The sequence below is a fragment of the Gracilinanus agilis genome, chromosome 4 (assembly GCF_016433145.1).
Source record: "Gracilinanus agilis isolate LMUSP501 chromosome 4, AgileGrace, whole genome shotgun sequence".
Taxonomy (NCBI): domain Eukaryota; kingdom Metazoa; phylum Chordata; class Mammalia; order Didelphimorphia; family Didelphidae; genus Gracilinanus; species Gracilinanus agilis.
The window spans coordinates 483,215,761-483,233,884 of NC_058133.1; the positions used below are offsets into that span (position 1 = coordinate 483,215,761).

Consider the following 18,124-nt stretch of genomic DNA (forward strand, 5'->3'; position numbering starts at 1 on the left):
AACTAGGCCTCTCCCAGACTGAACTCCTGTCTTTGTTCACTTAAGCCAATCAATTGTCCTTCCTTTCCTTTATTCCCCAAAGGGTATATAAAACCCAAGTTCTTCAGTTTTTTGGAAAATCCCCTTTGAGGTACTTTTTCTGGGAGATGTATTCCTAGAGTCTCAGAACTTGGCCCTGTGGGGCATATGTTTATGACTCTGTGTGCTGGCCATAAGAACTCAGACTCCCTTGTCCTGATTAAAAACTTGTACTTTGTAACTACTTTAGTGGTTCTGTTTTTCCAGATTGACATAGGGAAGTGAAAATAAGCAGTCTTTTTTTTTTTTGCTACTTTATCTGTGTGTGTATGATGGTCAGCACATTTCCTTGGTTTTTGTTGTTATTGTTGTTTGGGAGGGGGGGGTGAAGGAGGGAAGAAGACAGGATTTTTAAAAACATCTAAACTCAAAAGACACCTTGAAAGGTAATTCATCTCATCCAATATGCCTGGCAACTCAGATGATCTCTCAAGTCCCATCTAGCATTAAAGCCCAATTAATTAAAATTTATTTATAGCATTAAATGCCCAACACGTGACTATCCAACCTTTACTCAATAAGATTATCCAGCCTTTACCCAATAAGATTCTAGCCGTGGAAAGCTCACTGCCTGGACAGAGGATGAAGGTCCTTCTTTGTTATGATTCATGGAATTTAGGATTAATGTCTCCAACCCATTTTTAAAAAATTTTTTTAAATATTTATTTTTTAGAAAAGTTAACATGGTTACATGATTCATGCTCTTACTTTCCCCTTCACTCCCCCCCCCCCATAGCTGCTGCACATTTCCACTGGTTTTAACATGTGTCATTGATCAAGACCTATTTCCATATTATTGATAGTTGCATTGGTGTGGTAGTTTCAAGTCTACATCCCCAATCATGTCCGCATCAACCCATGTGTTCAAGCAGTTGCCCCTCTTCTGTGTTTCCACTCCTGCAGTTCTTCCTCTGAATGTGGATAGCGTTCTTTTCCATAAATCCCTCAGAATTGTCCTGGGTCACTGCATTAGTACCAGTACAGAAGTCCACCACATTCTATTTTACCACAGTGTATCAGTCTCTGTGTACAATGTTCTTCTGGCTCTGCTCCTTTCACTCTGCATCAATTCCTGGAGGTCTTTCCAGTTCACATGGAATTCCTCCAGTTTATTATTCCTTTGAGCACAATAGTATTCCATCACTAGCATAAACCACAATTTGTTCAGCCATTCCCCAATTGAAGGGCTTATCCTCATTTTCCAGTTTTTTGCCACCACAAAAAGCACAGCTATAAATATTTTTGTACAAGTCTGTTTATCTATGATCTCTTTGGGGTACAAACCCAACAATGGTATGGCTGGCTCAAAGGGCAAGCAAGGCAATCTTTTATAGCCCTTTGAGCATAATTCCAAATTGCCAGCCAGAATGGTTGGATCAGTTCACACATCCACCAACAATGCATTAATGTCCTAATTTTGCCACATCCCCTCCAACATTCATTACTCTCCCCTTCTATCATTTTACCCAGTCTGCTAGGTGTGAGGTGATACCTCAGAGTTGTTTTGATTTGCATTTCTCTAATTATTAGAGATTTAGAACACTTTCCCATGTGCTTATTGATTCTTTTGATTTCTTTATCTGAAAATTGCCTATTCATGTACCTTGCCCATTTAGCAATTGGGGAATGGCTAGATTTTTTATACAATTGATTTAACTCCTTGTAGATTTGAGTAATTAGACCTTCGTCAGAGTTTTTTGTTATAAAGATTTTTTCTCAATTTGTTGTTTCCCTTCTGATTTTGGATGCATTGTTTTTGTTTGTACAAAAGCTTTTTAGTTTAATATAATCAAAATAATTTATTTTACATTTTGTAATTTTCTCTAACTCTTGCTTGGTTTTAAAATCTTTCCTTTCCCAGAGATTTGACAAGTATACTATTCTGTGTTCACTTAACTTGTTTATAGTTTCCCTCTTTATATTCAAGTCATTCAACTCCAACCCATTTTTGACAGTAAGAAAACAAACCCAAGTAGACAAGTGATTTGTCCAGGAAGACTCTCAAGGGACAATCAGGGTCCCTCGTGGCAAACACTTAACATAAGAGTGTGGAGAACAGGGTACAGCAGAGACCAGCCGGACCATACAGCAGGTGGGGGGGCAGTGGGGCGGGGAAACAGAACAGCAGGCCACCCCACCCCCACTCTCGCGCAGGCGCGCCTGAGGTTCTGCTAGGCTCTGTTCGGCTGGAGTCGGGTTGGCTCAGCCCGGCCCTGCGCGCGGACATGCTACCCTCCTTGCACGAGTCCCTGGACGGGGACGACAAGGAGCTAGAGAGCAGTGAGGAAGGCGGCGGTGGCGGCGGGAACGCGGAGGACCGGAAGCCCCAGCAACCCCCCAGCAGCCACTTCTGCCTCTACGCCTACCTCGGAAGCAGGTGCGGCCCCGGGGCGTCTCGGGCCTGCCCCTCCCCCGCTCATCCCGGGCAGCGTGTGCGTGTGCGTGCGTACGCACACGCAGATGCCTGTTCCCAAGCACGCGTGGGGGGGGGGAGAGGGAAAATGAGGAGAGGAGGTGGGTGACCGGAAGTCCTTGGCTCAAATATTTCAGGTTTGGATATTTACCTGGGAGGCCCAGGGCAAGTCACTTACCCGTTCAGTGCCTTAGTTCTCTCATCTGTAAAATGGGCATTACCCCAGTGCCCACCTCTCCGAGTTGTCGGGAGGCTCAGATGAGGTAATACCTGTAAGCCCTCTATAAATGCTAGCTGCTATCATAAATTATTATTAAACACGAGAACGCATGCACACAAACATGCCCCATATCCCAGCCGACCTGATAACTCGATCATGCTTACATGGGAATGAGGCATGCGCTTACTTGGTACTACCTTCATCATTAACTCCTTGTGCACAAGCATGCTAACTGCGCCGGCTCCCGCACCAGTGTGGCATGATCACATCGCTGTGCAGTCATGCCCACACATACGTCACGGAGCACGCCTGCAGGCTTACCTTGCAGCTCTAATCCGCGGGCACCGATGCCAGGCCCGAGAAAACATTCATGCAGTGCTTGTGTGCCTGCCTACATGGGTGCAAACAGCCTCCATGGGACACAAACACGCATGCTCATTCCCACAAGGAGGGGGGGGGGGCATGCTGAGCTGGCGCAGACCCTTCTCAGTGTCTCGGCTTCTCTAGCGTGTAACCTGTTTCTACCTAGTCCTTTGCATGTCCGCTCTCCGGATAGACTGGGAGCTCTTGGAGGGCAGAGACTCATCTTTCTTTGTATGCCTAGCACTTAGCACAGACAGAGGGACACAGACGGACAAGCGTCCCACCATGCCCAACTTTTCTCACCTTTCCTCCTTGCTTTTCTCCCATCAATCAAGCATTTTGTGTGTGCCAGGGACTGCTAGGATCCAGGGATAAAAATATGAAAATGGGGCCACAAGAAGGTCCTGGCATAGTCACAGACAAGTAAATGCATGGTGAATAAATAAATAAATGAGGGCCAGCTAGGCAGACCCAAGGATGGAAGGCCTAGTATTCAAATCCAGCCTTAGACACTTCCTAGCTGGGTGACCCTGGACAAGTCATTTAATCTCCATTAATTAGCCTTTACCACTCTTTGCCTTGGAACTGATACTTGCATTGATTTTAAGATAAAGGGCAAGATAAAAGCCACTTTATTTATTTGTTCCCAGGCTCATCCATCTATTTATTTATTTATTTATTTTTAGGCAGTTGATTGATTGATTGATTTTGAATATTTTCCCATAGTTACATGTTTCATGTTCTTTCCCTCTCCCCCGAGCCCTCCTAACCCCCCTTAGCCCTTTGCACAATTCCCCTGGGTTTTACATGTATCATTGATTAAGACCTAATTCTATATTATTGATAGTCGGACTAGAGTTATTGTTTAGTGTCTACATCCCTACTAATATCCTGATCAGCCCATGTGTTCAAGCAGTTGTTTTTCTTCTGTGTTTCTCCTCCCACAGTTCTTCCTCTGAATGTGGCTGGTTTTCTTTCTCATAAGTCCCTCAGAATTGGATTATTGCATTGCTGCTAGTAGAGAAGTCCATTACTTACAATTGTGCCACGGTGTATCAGTCTCTGTGTACAGTGTTCTCCTGGATCTGCTCCTTTCACTCTTCATCAGTTCCTGGAGGTTGTTCCAGTTCACATGGAATTCCTCCAGTTTATTATTCCTTTGAACACAATAGTATTCCATCACCAACATATACCATAATTTGTTCAGCCACTCCCCAGTTGAAGGACATTCTTTCATTTTCCAGTTTTTTGCCACCACAAAGAGGCAAGGGTTTATTTAAAAGAAGAAGAAATAAGGAAATTGGGAGACTTTCATGATTTCCCCAAATACTAGTCTCCTTCCTCTCAAATTACCTTAATCTTAACTATGTTGTATTTGGTTGTATTCTCTTTACATTTGTTATATACTTATATTTATATCTCCCATTAGAATGTAAATTTGTTGCCTGTAAAGATTGGTTCCTTCCTTTTATTTTTATCATTGGCACCTGGGACAGTGCCTGGCACATTTAAAAAAATTTTTTTTTGCTTTTGTTGAGTGGTTTTCTTAGTGTCCTGTTCTCCCTGACCCCATTCGTGATTTTCTTGGCAAAGATACCAGAGTGGTTTGCCATTTCCTTCTTCAAGTCTTGGCATATAATGGGGACTTAAGTATTCATTCACTGATTGGTTGATTTAGGAGGGAAGATATGTTTTGAACATTTTCAGTTTGAGATGCTGATGGGAGATTTTAAACAGGTAGTGAGAGATGTGGACCTGGAATTCAAGAGAGAGGTAAGGGCTAGATATGTATATATGAAAGTCATTTGCACAAAGGTGAGGAAGCTGAGATCATCCACATAGAGTATATAAAGGGAGAACAGGAGAGGACCTAGGACACAACCCTGGAAGCATATTCACATTCCTGATGACCCTGCAAAGGTGTCTAAGGAAGAAAAATTAACTAGAGAAGGGATAATCAGTGGAGCAAGCAGCAGGGGGAGATGGCATCAGGAATGTAAATAGGTCCTAGGTTCAAATCTGGCCTCAGACCTTTCCTAGCTGTGTGACCCTGGGCAAGTCATTTAACCCCTATTGCCTAGCCCTTAACACTCTTCTGCCTTAGAACCAACACACTGTATTGATTCTAAGACTAAATCTGAGATTAAGAAGAAGACTGTGAGCCAAGTATTGAACTCCTTGAGGAAAGAGGGAGAATGATGTGCCACCAGTATTGGAATGGAATATTCTCTCTGAGGGAGGTAAACCTCAGGAGAACCAGGTTGCTGAGTAGAGAGGGGTAGAGGAGAGAGCAGAGGCCACAGTGAGAAACAAGAAAGCATGCCTGCCCTACTCTTGTCACAGACTGTGCGGTGGAAGGCATAGCCATCGCCAGCCATGCTGTGTTTTCAGGGAAAGGCTGCGTTTCAGTGATTACAAAGAGATGGAAAGGACAGAAGGAGAGCAGATCTAATACGAGGGCCAGTTGTTAAAAATAGAATAAAACTTCTCTAGAGCACAGTGGAATAAGAGGGAAGATTTAGATCTAGGAGGGGCATGGATGGCTAGAAGGGAGTGGGGAGTGGTGGCCAGAGAGAGGGGAGCTTTGGTCTAGGCAGCTTATGATTCAGAATTGAGCTATGGGGTAGTCCATTATCCAATAATGAGTCAATCAACAATCATTTATTAAGTGCATGCTATGTGTCAGGCATGGTGGTTGTTGCTGGGGATGAAAAGTCAATGATGAAACAGCCTCAGGTCCCAAGGAGCTTATAATCTATAGTGGGCAATAATCTGTCTGTATATAAGGATATACAAATCAGAATCAAGAAAATTGACCAGGAAGGGACGATGATGGATCCAGAAAGGCTTCCTAGAGAAAATAGTTGTTGAGTTGAGTTTTGAAGGAAACTAGTTCTTCTAAGCAGAGATGAAGAGAGTGGAACAGGGCAGGCATGGGAGACAGGAGAGGAAACAGTCTTTCATATGGCTGTTAATAGTTTATAGTTATTTTGAGTAATATTAGTTCATATCCTTTGACCACTTACCTATTGGGAAATGCTTTCAGTCTTAGACATGTTAATTTTCAATATGGGATGTCCTAAAGTCTTTTTTTTTTTTAAACCCTTAACTTCTGGGTATTGGCTCCTTGGTGGAAGTGGTAAGGGTGGGCAATGGGGGTCAAGTGACTTGCCCAGGGTCACACAGCTGGGAAGTGTCTGAGGTCGGATTTGAACCTAGGACTTCCTGTCTCTAGGCCTGACTCTCAATCCACTGAGCTACCCAGCTGCCCCCCTAAAGTCTTTTTTTTTTTTTTTTAAATTGTGACCTTCTGCCTTAGAACTAATTGGTTCTAAGGCAAAAGAGCAGTAAGTGTCCTAAAGTCTTCATGAAATTTTAAGCTATTAAAGCCAGTGAAGCTTAAACTTTCACAGAGACTTTAGGACCCCCACTATATTTTGAATATCAAACCTATATCAAAGAGAAGGTATACAGATGTTTTTTCCCCAACCATTTCCATTCTTACCCTAGCTGCAGTGATTTTGTTTGTATAAAAGCTTTCAGTTTCATTCAGTGAGAATGACCTACTTTATCTTTGGTGATCTCCTTATCCTCTTACTTGGTTAAGAATTCTTCCCCTCTGGCTAGTTCCTGATGTTCATTTTCTTGTTCTTTACTAGTTTTTATGGCTTGTAGGTTTGCAGGTTTAGGCTTCATTTCAGGCCAGAGAGCTCCTGGCAAGTCCCTTCCTCTTGGTACTCTTTGTTTTTTTCATCTGTAAAATTCAGGGTTTAGATTGGATGATCTCAGATTCTATCCAGTTCTAAGGATTTATGGGGTCAGATCCTTTATGGACTGCCTGTTGTCAGTTTTCACTCACTGGAAGCTTATCTTTTCCATTCTAAAAAAAGGGCTACCATCCTTGCTCTCTCCTAATATTCCAAGCTGACTTCTCTTTTGACTCACTTCCACCCCTGCCTTCTTCCTTTCTCTGTGATCCCTGCCATGGTGAGATTTCCATGATTAATGACCATAATCATCCCATGACTTGTAGGTCGCCAACCCAACGTGGAGACGGTGATGATGGCAGTCCGAGCAGCCTGACTTTGGAAAGCCCTCCTGCTGCAGACTTCAGGTAAAGCCAGCATTTGTTTTCTCATCCCAAGTGCAGTTCTGACCCGATGAGACCCGCAGTCCTCATTTTCCATTGAACAATTCCTATATCAGACATACAAATTCGCCCTTCTCACGAGATCCTAGACTTCTGTTTTCTTATGTTGTGAACTTTGACAACTGGACAGCTCCAGCTAGTCAGTCAGTAAACGCTTATTAAGCACTTACTGTATGCCAGGTCCCATTCTGAGAAAAGGAAGAAAGTGCAGAGGCCTGGAGGGGCTCCCAGTCCAGTGAGAAGGCCAAATAGTGCTCCTGCCATTAGCAATCAGAGAAACGTTTCTTCTCTCAGTTTCTGGGAACACACACGGGATTCCAGGATTGGATTTAAATGATACCTTCAGGTTGCTCTCAGAAGTAATTGATGAGAGGCAGTGTGGCATGATGGATAGCGAGGTGACTGGATCCAGGAAGATCTTGTCCCAACATACACTGGGTCTGTGGCCCCACTGGAGGCTGCTGACTGTATGGCCGCACATTGGCTTAGAAAACCACATATTGACACTGTCTGGGTTTTCTTGTATTTTTATTTTGTGAGATCTTTCCCAATTTTTAGCTGGTTCAGGCCCTCAGGAGTGTCATGGGCTGCCTGGGGCCCTGTGTGTGACATCTCTGCTCCAGACTGTAGTCTAAGGCTGTCCACATGGCTAGGGGGGATTCCCAACACGAGTGAATTCACTGGTCCAGGCCCTGTCAGATTTTAAAGATCATTTTATGGTTTTGTCTTTCATCCTCTGCTCTTGTACTGTTTCATACTCTGGGCCATCACCATCATGTGCCTCAAGCATGGGGTCCTGGCACTTATCTACCAAGTCAGAGATGGTTTGATTTTTTAATTTTTTAAATATTTTCCATCTTTCCATGATTCATTTTCTTTCCCTCCCCTCTTCCCTCCCCCCTTCCCAAGCTGACCAGCAATTCTACTGCTTTATATAAATGTTATAATATCGATTTCCATATTATTCATTTTTGCAGTAGAGCAATCAGAGATGGTTTGAGATCAGCCTTGGTAGAAGAAGTTTCCCTGCTTGGGACTTGTTATATACCCTTTGCTGCTGGATCCTAGATTTAGAGTTAGAAAGAGCCTCAGAGACCATCTCATCCAATCCCCTTGTTTTACAGATGAGAAAACTGAGACTCCAGGTGGTGCATGGTCATGTCCAAGGTAACACAGATCATAGATTTAGAGCTGGAAGGGGCCCTAGAAGATAGGAAGTCCAACTCCTTTATTTTAAAGTTGAGGAAACAGAAGCTGACAGAGGTGATGTGCCTAAGGTCCCTTGGCTCTTTGAAAGTTCTGGGGGAGGATTCAAACTCAGATTTTCCTGATTCCAAATCCAGTGCTCTACCCATTGGGCCACCTGATTGCCTCTAAATGGCAGAACTGAGATCTGAACTTCTCAGATCTGATGTAGGTATTATATTGAGAGAATATCTTCCTATATATAGCAGTGAGAAGATTTGAGTAGAATATGTGTTCTTCCTCTGTCTTCATGCTACAGAGCCGGCCTAAAACAGCTTTCTACCCTGAGGCCTTTGGGACAAGAACTTCCTGAACTTTGCTCCTCTAAACCCTTCAAGGTCTTTGCTTGCTCCATCACCAATTGACCCAGGCTGAGAGGAAGAGGAAGGACCCTTGGCTAACTCTTCTTTATTTGCCTTTGGCTTCATTCTCTCTTGTCCCCTCCATGACTTTTCTCCATTAACCATTCTCTTTCTGGTCTTAACATCTTCAACTTCTCCCACCTTTCTGGCTATAGCCTACAGACATCTTTAACTCTTTATAATCCTAAAATTCTTGCTTGATTTTGCTACCCCTCTCAGACTATTGTTCTCTTGTGTTCCCTAAACAAAGCTGCTGTTATTTCTTTACTACGGATTTACTTTTTAGGCCATTGAATTATAGCTTCCTTCCTTGCTGTGTGTCTCTAAGACCAGTGGTAACCTAAAATCCACTGGGTTCTCTTTTTTCTGCTGGATCCTTCATTTCTCTGAGGCATTTGGCTCCGTGGAACAGCCTTTTTTCTTGGCCCACTCTTCTGTGACACTGTACCTCTTGGGTCTCCTGACCTCCTCGCCTATTCCTTCTATCTCCTTTGCCGGATCCTTTTCTTCCTTTTGTCTCTTAAGAAAGGGTTTATCTCAAGTTCTCTCCTCATTCCTTTTTTCTTCTTTCTTTACATTTTTTCCTTTGATGATTTCATCCATTCTCCTGACTGCAGATGATTCACAAATCGTCCACTTCCTCCCAAGAGCCACCTTTCCAGCCTCCTACTATATATTTCCATCTTTATGTCACCTCCAACTCCAGAACTCATCTTCCTCTCCAAACCTGCCCTCCTCCTAGCATCTTCATGTTTATGTGTGCTCTCACTATCCTCTCAGCCACCCAGGCTTCAGAGGCACCTTTGTGTTTCCTCTCCCTTATTCCTCATCATTTGCCAAGTCTAGTCACCTTGTCAGTAGCCCCAGCATCCATCTATCCTTTGGTCCACCCAAAGTATCCCCTCTCATTCAGGTGCTCATTGCTTCCCACTGAGGCTGTATTGGAGCTTCCCATCCTCTTCCTCTTCCCCCAGGCTTTCTCCTCTAACGCATCTGTCACCCTACTCTAAGGAATCTTCTTTAACTTTGATCATGTATCCTTTAGCTCCCCATTCTAGATCATGAGCTCCTCGAGAGTATGTGTTGTATTTCCCATATCTAACATAGAGCTTGGCATGCTTAATTGAATTTTATCGAGTCAAGTTTTAGATTTTTGCTTCTTACTTCATAACAGAAAGCTCAGATGACAAAATGTTTGATAATAGCTTTTGGCTTCGTGCATGGGGAGATGGAAGGTGGTTGGCATGTCACCAAATTAACTCCCAAAGAAACTGCTTTGAGGAGGGGTCCTTAATCTAGAGCAGGGGTTGGCAACATATGGCTCTCGAGCCATATCTGGCTCTTTCTGCAGGAGCCATAAAGTCCATTTTTTTTCGGGCGCTGTTACAGGAGCGCCCACTGTGAGCACTGTACGGCTCCCACGAAATTACATTTTAAAAAATGTGGTGTTTGTGGCTCTCATGGCCAAAAAGGTTGCCGACCCCTGATCTAGAGAATGCAGATTTTTTAAAAATCGTGATAATCATATTTCCATGGAATTAGCTGTTATTTTTCTTCCTATATATTTTATTTTAGCCACTTAAAAGCATTCTTCTGGGAAGGGTAATATTTGTATTCCCTAGATGGCTGCTGGAGGGTCCACAGGACAAAAAGGTTTCAAGAATCTCTCTGGTACTGAGCCAGCATGGAGCATCGTGGCACTAGAGTCAGGATGCCTCCATCCTAGCTCTGTGATTTTGGCCAATTCATGGAGCCTCTCTGTAAAGTGAGCAGGTTCTGTGCTAAGATGATGGGTCCTCTAAGTCCCATCCCTGGAAGTCATTCTAGCTTCATCAAACCTTTAACTCCCCTCATTGTTGCAGATTCAGAATTCCATTGGCAAAGAAAGAAAGAATGAATAAATAAATCCATTTATGTAAAGCATCCATATATATATAGGGTTTTTTTTTGTTTGTTTGTTTGTTTGTTTGTTTGAAAAGCCTTTCCTTGTTAGATACCAATTTACCATCTGAAGTAGAGCCAGAACTCCGGGCCGCCATCTCTAAACGTCTGTCCAAAGGAGCTGTCTTCGAAGGCCTGGGTAATGTGACATCGGTGGAGTTAAGGTGAGGGCTGGGATACAGGCAGAGTCTTTGTTTCTGAGCTGTGCAATGGAAGGGATAAGCACTTCCCCCAGGCCAGATCTCTCTAGCTGACATAGACTTGGCTGGCTCCCTGTCTAGACCCATCTTGATCACAGCAAGGAAATTGTGGAGCTTGACTCATCCTCTCTTTAATTGGTTAATTAGGTTAATACTGGCAATTCACTTAACCTTTCCCTTCCAAGTATTTAGCTTAAGGCATGATAAGGAGGTGGGCAGACTCCCAGTGTAGATCCAGATAAAGAGGAGCAGCCTTGGGAGCCATCTGCTAGTTGGCCACAGGATGAGTCACCAGCCTGTTCCTTTGACTTTTTCCACCCCTTCTTCCCCTCTTTGCCCCCCAGTCTTCCAGATTCCCGGGTCGGTTGCTATTACTGCCTTTTCCAACAAGACAAACCACTTCTAGAAACAGCAACTGCAGAGTCTGGTCCTGACCTTCCTGAATATATAGCCTGTTTCATAGGAGGGTCTGAAAAAGGCCTGGAGCTATATCCTTTTCTTGGTCTCTGAAGAGGACAGGGACAGAAGAGAAGCTGGATTCTGACTGCTTCCTCTTACCCAGGACCTGATCCCATCTCCAGGGTTTCCCAATGCATTCCTACAACCTTTCTTCCATTTTATTTTTAGAAATGAATATTAACTCATGGAGTGGAAAAGTATTCAGTAGCCTCAGGGAAGGAACGGGGAAGTGAATGGAAGATTGCCCTGCTCTGGATGCCTGCCTGGACCCTTGGGCCAACCACTGGGGAATTGGGTACCTGCTGTCAGTCTGGGGGAAGGGGAAGGTTCTTGGTGAGAACTTCCAGATATTTTATTAAACATTTTTTAAGCCTTTACCTTTTGTCTTAGAATCAATCCCAAGTATCAATTCCAAAGCAGAAGAGCCCTTAGGGCTAGGCATTTGGGGTTAAGTGACTTGCCCAGGGTCACACAACTAGGAAGTGTCTGAGGCCAGTTTTGAATTCTGCAGGCCTGACACTCTATCCACTCTGCTACCTAACTACTCTAGCTTTATTAATTAAAAATATTAATAGTCCAGTTCCCGGCCTATTTAAGTACTTTAAAATCTTGCTGATTGATTCATTAAATCTTTTACTGAAATCAAACAACTTCTGTAACATAAATAATCTCAAGATTCTAAACTTTTAAATTAACTTTTTACATATAAATTTTACATATAAATTTACATATAACTAAATTCAACACATAAAGTATTATATAAGGACTTTAGGCCTTTCCGTTTAAGTTTCCAACAAGATTCTTTGGCAGTTCATGGTTAATCATTTTTAAAAATGTTTAATTTTTAATTAATGCTTAATATTGAATTTTTTAAACACTACTATCATTTCCAAATGATCATGTTCCCTGGAGCTCTTCATTTTAACAAATAATAAAATTAAGCAAATTAGATCTGAAAACATATGCCTCATTTTGCCCCTCTACCACCTCTTTGCCAAAAGGCAGGAGACATGGTTCCCTCCCAGTTCTCTGAAGTCATGATTGGTAGATCACCAGAATTCTGAATAGTTTTCTTTTTCATTATTGTAATTATTGTTTAAATTTCCTATCAAAGATTAATTCATTTTCCCTTATATAATTGTAGTCAGTATGTACTCTATTCCTCTTATTTTGATTTTTTCTAAAGGTTTTTTTAGATAGCACTCCTCTATTTTCATATTTGGCCATCCTAGTTGTATTACAGTATTACTTTACATGAATATACCACAATTTTATTTAACTAGTTTCCCTACTATTTAGCAGGGTCAGTTAGGTGGCACAGAAGATATAGCACTGAACTTGGAGTCAGGAAGACTTGTGTTCAAATTCAGCCTCAGACATTTACTAGCTTTGGGACAGTGGGCAAGTCAATTAACTTCTGTCTACCTTAGTTTCCTCTTTCGCAAAATGGCAGTGGTAATAATAATAACACATGCCTCTCTGGGTTGTTGTGAGGATAAAACAAGATCATATTGCAAAGCATGTTGCAAACTTTAAAGTGCTATATAAATCCTAGCTGTTATTATTTACTATTATTATTCCTTAAGAACACACTTTCAGACTTGAGTTGGACAAATATATCCAAGGCCTGAAGACAAACGTGGACAGTGAGGTAAGAAGCCTGATTTTATCCCTTTTAAGCATGCAAGGTTAATAATATTGGGTATCTAAGGTTCTGCTCTCCTTTGAATGGTGACTGTCTCAGGTGAAGAAATGACAAGGAACACTTTAGATTTCACCATTTTAAATAAAAATTTTACAATAGTATCTGTTCTAGGCTTATTTTTTGCCCTTTTCCTTGATTTACATTTTTAAAAAATTAGGAACTGAGCCATGAACATTTTACTGTACAAACAGTAACAGAAAAGTAGGATTATATATGAAACCATAAATCTTAGTTATGTATAACTAGGGTTTTTTAAATGTATATTAATTTTAATATGATTAAAAGCTAGGCATGGAGCCATTTGTCTGTAATCCCAATTAGTGGGGAGGCTAAAACCAGTAGCTCTCTTGAGCTAAGGAGTTCAGTGCTGTCATGAAGTAAGCTCAGTTGGGGTCTGCACTAATTCTGGCATTAATGTGGCAAGTCCTCTGGGAATGGGGGCCACCAGGTTGCCTAAGAGGGACATACTGGCCCAGGCTGGAAAACAGCAGGTCAAAGTTACTATGTTGATCAGAGTGGGACCAGTCTGTGAGGAGCCCTTGCACTCCAGGCTGGGTAAGATAAGAGAACCTCAGTCTCTTAAAAAACCTTTGAGATGTCAGTACAGCTCAGCTTTTCAGTGTACCCTCTTGGACTGTCTTCTGTTCTCATTTCTTTATTTTTCAAGCTCAATTTCTTGACAAAACATTCTTCTGGGAAGAATAAATTTCAGCATTCTTTTTCTGCTCCTAAAATTTGGAAAAATTCTTTCTTTTTTAGTAATATAAGCATTTAGAGAGATAAATTTTCCTCTAATTATTGCTTTTGCTGTATCCCACAGGTTTTGGTATGTTGTCTCGTAATTTTAGTAAAATTATGTTTCTATGATCTCTCTCTTTCTCTTCCTTAATTTCTTCCTTCCTCCCTCCCTTTTCTTTCTTTTCTTTCTTTTTTCTTTCCTTTTTCTCTTTCTTTTTCTCTTTTTTTCTCTTTCTTTCTTTCTTTCTTTCTTTCTTTCTTTTCTTCCTTTCTTCCTTCCTTCCTTCCTTCCTTCCTTTCTCTCTTTCTCTCTTTCTCTTTCTTTCCTTCCTCCCTCCTTTCCTTATCTTTTGTCTGTAATAATGGTAAAGGCTAGGCAATGAGGGTTAAATGACTTGCCTAGGGTCACATAGCTACACACACAAACACACAATTCCCTCCAGAGACACCTTTCCATGAAAGGTAACTTTCCAAGAAGAAATGTCACTCAGGCAGCTTTAGGATAGGAAGGCAAATGACCCATATTATATTAGGGATCTTCCTCTCCAATATAAGCCACCCTACATAGAAAAGTTTACATCTATTTTATACCCAAAAATGTGGGGCAAGATTTCAACCCATGACCTCCCAATTTTAGGTCTGGCTTTCCATCCATTGAGCCACCTAACTGCCCCCTATGACTTGCTCTTTAACCCATTCATTCTTTAAGATTAAGTATTTAGTTTCTGATTAATTTTTATTCTGTGCTTCCATGGTCCTTTATTAATTTTAATTTGCATTGTGATCTGAAAATGAAGCATTTAGTATTTCTGCTTTTCTGCAATTAACTATAAAGTTTTTGTGTCTTAATGTAACAAATTAATTTTTAAAAATTCAGAAGTGTGTATCCATCAGCTCTTACTACTGTCAACAATATTGAGACAGAAAGTAATACATTTTAGTTAAAATGGGATCTTGTATTAAACAGAACTGATATTACTGTATTCTGGTCTCTGTATAGGAAGGTAGTGTGGAGGCCTGCACCAAATCCTACCTTAGCAACTGGTTTGAAGAGGCTGTCTGCCCAATCCAGAGAGTTGTGAATCTCTTTCAAGAGAAGCTTACCTTTCTCCTGCATGCTGTAAGTATCAACAAATACAATCCATTGCTTAAAAGCCTATTGGGAAGTTGTTTAAAGGATTTAGAGAGACCTCTCACATTTATTTTTCCATTCATCCCAAATGCAATTAGCTATCAACAATCTCCCCACAATCCTCAAATTTCAGTTATTCAGTCAGTGGCAATTGCCAATTGAGGTATTCTCAAGGGATAAATCATTTCACAATAATAATCTTCTAGGGATTTGTTACGATGACCTGCAAATAGAATTAATTCCCTAAGCAATAGGAGGGGAGAGAAAAGCACCCTAAGCTCTTTGAGCTTGGAGGATCCTAGATCTTTCTAGAGCTAGAAGGTCTTCAGAGGCCATCTAAACCAACTACTTCATTTTATATGTAAAGCTACTACAGCCCAGGTGAGTTGTCATGGGTCACACAGGTAGTATTTGTTAGAGGCAAAATTTCAACCCTGGTCCTCCAGCTCAGGAGCCAATGTTTAGCTACTCCAGCATGTTGCCTTTCTAAATGACACAGTATTCAGGTGAAAACTGGAAAATTCACTCAAGTATCTAGATCAGTGGTTCCCAAATTTTTTTGGCGTACTGCCCTTTCCAGAAAAAATATTACTTAGCCCCCTGGAAATGAATTTTTTTTTAATTTTAATAGCAATTAATTAAAGATAAATGCACCTGTGGCCATCACCACTCCTCTGGATTGCTGCAGCACCCACCAGGGGGCGGTAGCGCCCACTTTGGGAATCACTGATCTATATATTTTGGCATTGGTAATGAGGTATATTTGGAATCACCTGGAGAATTGATGGAATTTTTCATCCAGATTATTTTATGGAGTGGCTTACAGCCTTTACAGTTCAGAACAGAAAAAAGAAATCTAGAAGAACCCAAGTGTATTTGGGAAAGGAGACAGAAAAAAAAAACTCTTTTTTGGGTTTCACTCTTTATTCAGGATCTTCTGTAAGATTCTATTTCTTATTGTTTATTATTATTTGTTTGTCTTTTTTTTGATGATTATTACATTTATGACAAGGTTTTTTTTTTTAAACCATGAAGAAATAGGAGTTTCCCAGATTTTATATCTTCCCCAACCCTTAGCCTCTGCACATAGAGGCACCACCCCTCCATTCTGCACATGTTAGGTGCTTAATAAATATTTGCTGTTGATTGATTGAACCAAAGCAAATAAAATACATGCTGACAGTGAATTTCTCTCTCAAAGGCTTTGAGCTACACTCCTGTTGAAGTTCAAGAATCAGATGAAAAAACAAAGAGAGACATTAATGGGTAAAGACTGCTTAAAGTTTTATGAAAGCAGCTTTTTTTCACAATTTGCTTTAAAATTTTTTTTAAATTTCTAGATTTTATTTATTTAGAATGTTATCTATGTATTTTTCTTTTTATTGTTCATGTAACTGCAAATCTCTATTGCATACAACCTGCTTATAAATTCAATATGTAACTTTAAGAGCTGTCCTTGTTAGTGTTTTGTTTTTTTCTTTGGACTCTTCTTCTGTGTACTTTTTTATTTTACTTTACTTTATTTTATTTTTATTTTTTTTTAAATAAACCCTTACCTTCCTTCCATCTTGGAGTCAATACAGTGTATTGGCTTCAAGGCAGAAGGGTGGTAAGGGCTAGGCAATGAAGGCCAAGTGACTTGCCCAGGGTCACACAGCTGGGAAGTGTCTGAGACCAGATTTGAACCTAGGACCTCCTGTCTCTAGGTTTGGCTCTCGATCCACTGAACTACCCAGCTGCCCCCTGTGTACTTTTTTTAAATGAATGCTTCAAGTTCTCTTTACTTTTGTTTCTTTATCTGTTTTTTTGGCAACTCTATTACCACTTCTCCCCGGTCCTCCCAATATCCCCCTAGTTCTCCTAGTTACCCTCCACCAAAATTTGGTTGAGGAATAATCAAAACAAATTCCCACATTGGCCATGTCTGAAAACATAACCCTCTTTTGTGGCAGGTTCCTGAGTGTGGCCAGTCTCCAGGGGCTTATTCATGAAGGGACGATGACATCCTTATGCATGGCTATGACTGAAGAGCCACACAAGTCAGTGGTCATAGATTGCAGTGGGCCTCAGCCAAAGTTTTCTAATGCAGGTGAGATGTTCTAGAGCCCCTTCTGCTGGTTTGTTTCTAAGTCAGAATTTCCATGCTGTGTGTGATAATAATTGGGTGAGAACAGATTCTACAGCTTTTCTTTCTATCTTCCATTGTAGTCTCTTATTTTAAAAGTCTTATTGGTATCTCTCATTCTTAGGTCAACTTTATTTCCAAATAGATTCTCTCCCTCATTCTTCTACGTGGTGAACCATACCTGGTAACAAAGAATTTTTTAACAATCTAATAACCATGGAAAAATATTTTTAAAAATAAAATGAAAAATGATATTAAAAAAATCCAAATCTATTTAACCAGGACAATTCTGAGGAACTTATGGCAAAGAATACTTTCCCCTCCAGAGAAAGAACTGTTGGAATAAAGTGCAGATGGAAGCATATGATTTATCACTTGCTCATTTGGGTCTATGTTTTAGGGTTTTGGTTTTATAAGATTATTCACTTATAAGAATGAATAATACGGAAATGTTTTGCGTAATAATGCATGTATCATCAAGATTGAATCATTTGTCAGCTCTGAGAGGGGGAAGGGAAGAAAGGAAGGAGACTACGAATCATAGAAATTTAGAAAACGTGGAAATTTGTTATTAAAAAGAAAATTTTAAAATTTATTTAAAGTAAAAATTCTTTTTACTCCTTCACATCTCAGGCAACAACAGTAGATTACTTAAAGGAGGAATGTATGAGAGAGATTTATAAGTGCAAAGTGCAAGATAATATGTTATTATTGCAAGTAGTACAATATTTGAAGATTAATTGTGAAAATCTGCCTCTAGAGAAAGGACTGAGAAATAAAAGCATCTGTGACATCGTTTTAGATATACATGTATGTTTTTTTGTCAATTCATGCCTTCTCTACTGTGGGAGGGGAAGGAGGGAGGGAGATGCCTGGGAACTTTAGTGTAACAGACATATACATAGGAAGGGAGGGAGGGAGGGACGGAGGAAGGAAGGAAGGAAGGAAGGAAGGAAGGAAGGAAGGAAGGAAGGAAGGAAGGAAGGAAGGAAG

The 18,124-nt window shown here is 40.9% G+C and overlaps 1 protein-coding gene across 1 annotated transcript; it reads left to right on the top strand.

Moving 5' to 3' along the window:
- The first annotated feature begins 2,201 nt into the window (after positions 1–2,201).
- Positions 2,202–17,233, top strand: C4H17orf75 (chromosome 4 C17orf75 homolog). Its single transcript, XM_044676231.1, has 8 exons — positions 2,202–2,455; positions 7,108–7,188; positions 10,811–10,936; positions 11,317–11,460; positions 13,025–13,082; positions 14,875–14,994; positions 16,208–16,272; positions 16,959–17,233. The coding sequence occupies exons 1-8, from the start codon at positions 2,304–2,306 to the stop codon at positions 17,107–17,109; spliced, it is 897 nt and encodes a 298-aa protein (XP_044532166.1). The 5' UTR covers positions 2,202–2,303; the 3' UTR covers positions 17,110–17,233.
- Positions 17,234–18,124: the final 891 nt, after the last annotated feature.

Excerpts from the sequence above, each read along its gene's own strand:
- C4H17orf75 (XM_044676231.1), top strand. The coding sequence starts at position 2,304 with ATGCTACCCTCCTTGCACGAGTCCCTGGACGGGGACGACAAGGAGCTA. Across the intron at positions 14,995-16,207 it reads TTACCTTTCTCCTGCATGCT|GCTTTGAGCTACACTCCTGT; the intron begins GTAAGTATCAAC and ends TCTCTCTCAAAG. Across the intron at positions 16,273-16,958 it reads ACAAAGAGAGACATTAATGG|GTTCCTGAGTGTGGCCAGTC; the intron begins GTAAAGACTGCT and ends CTTTTGTGGCAG.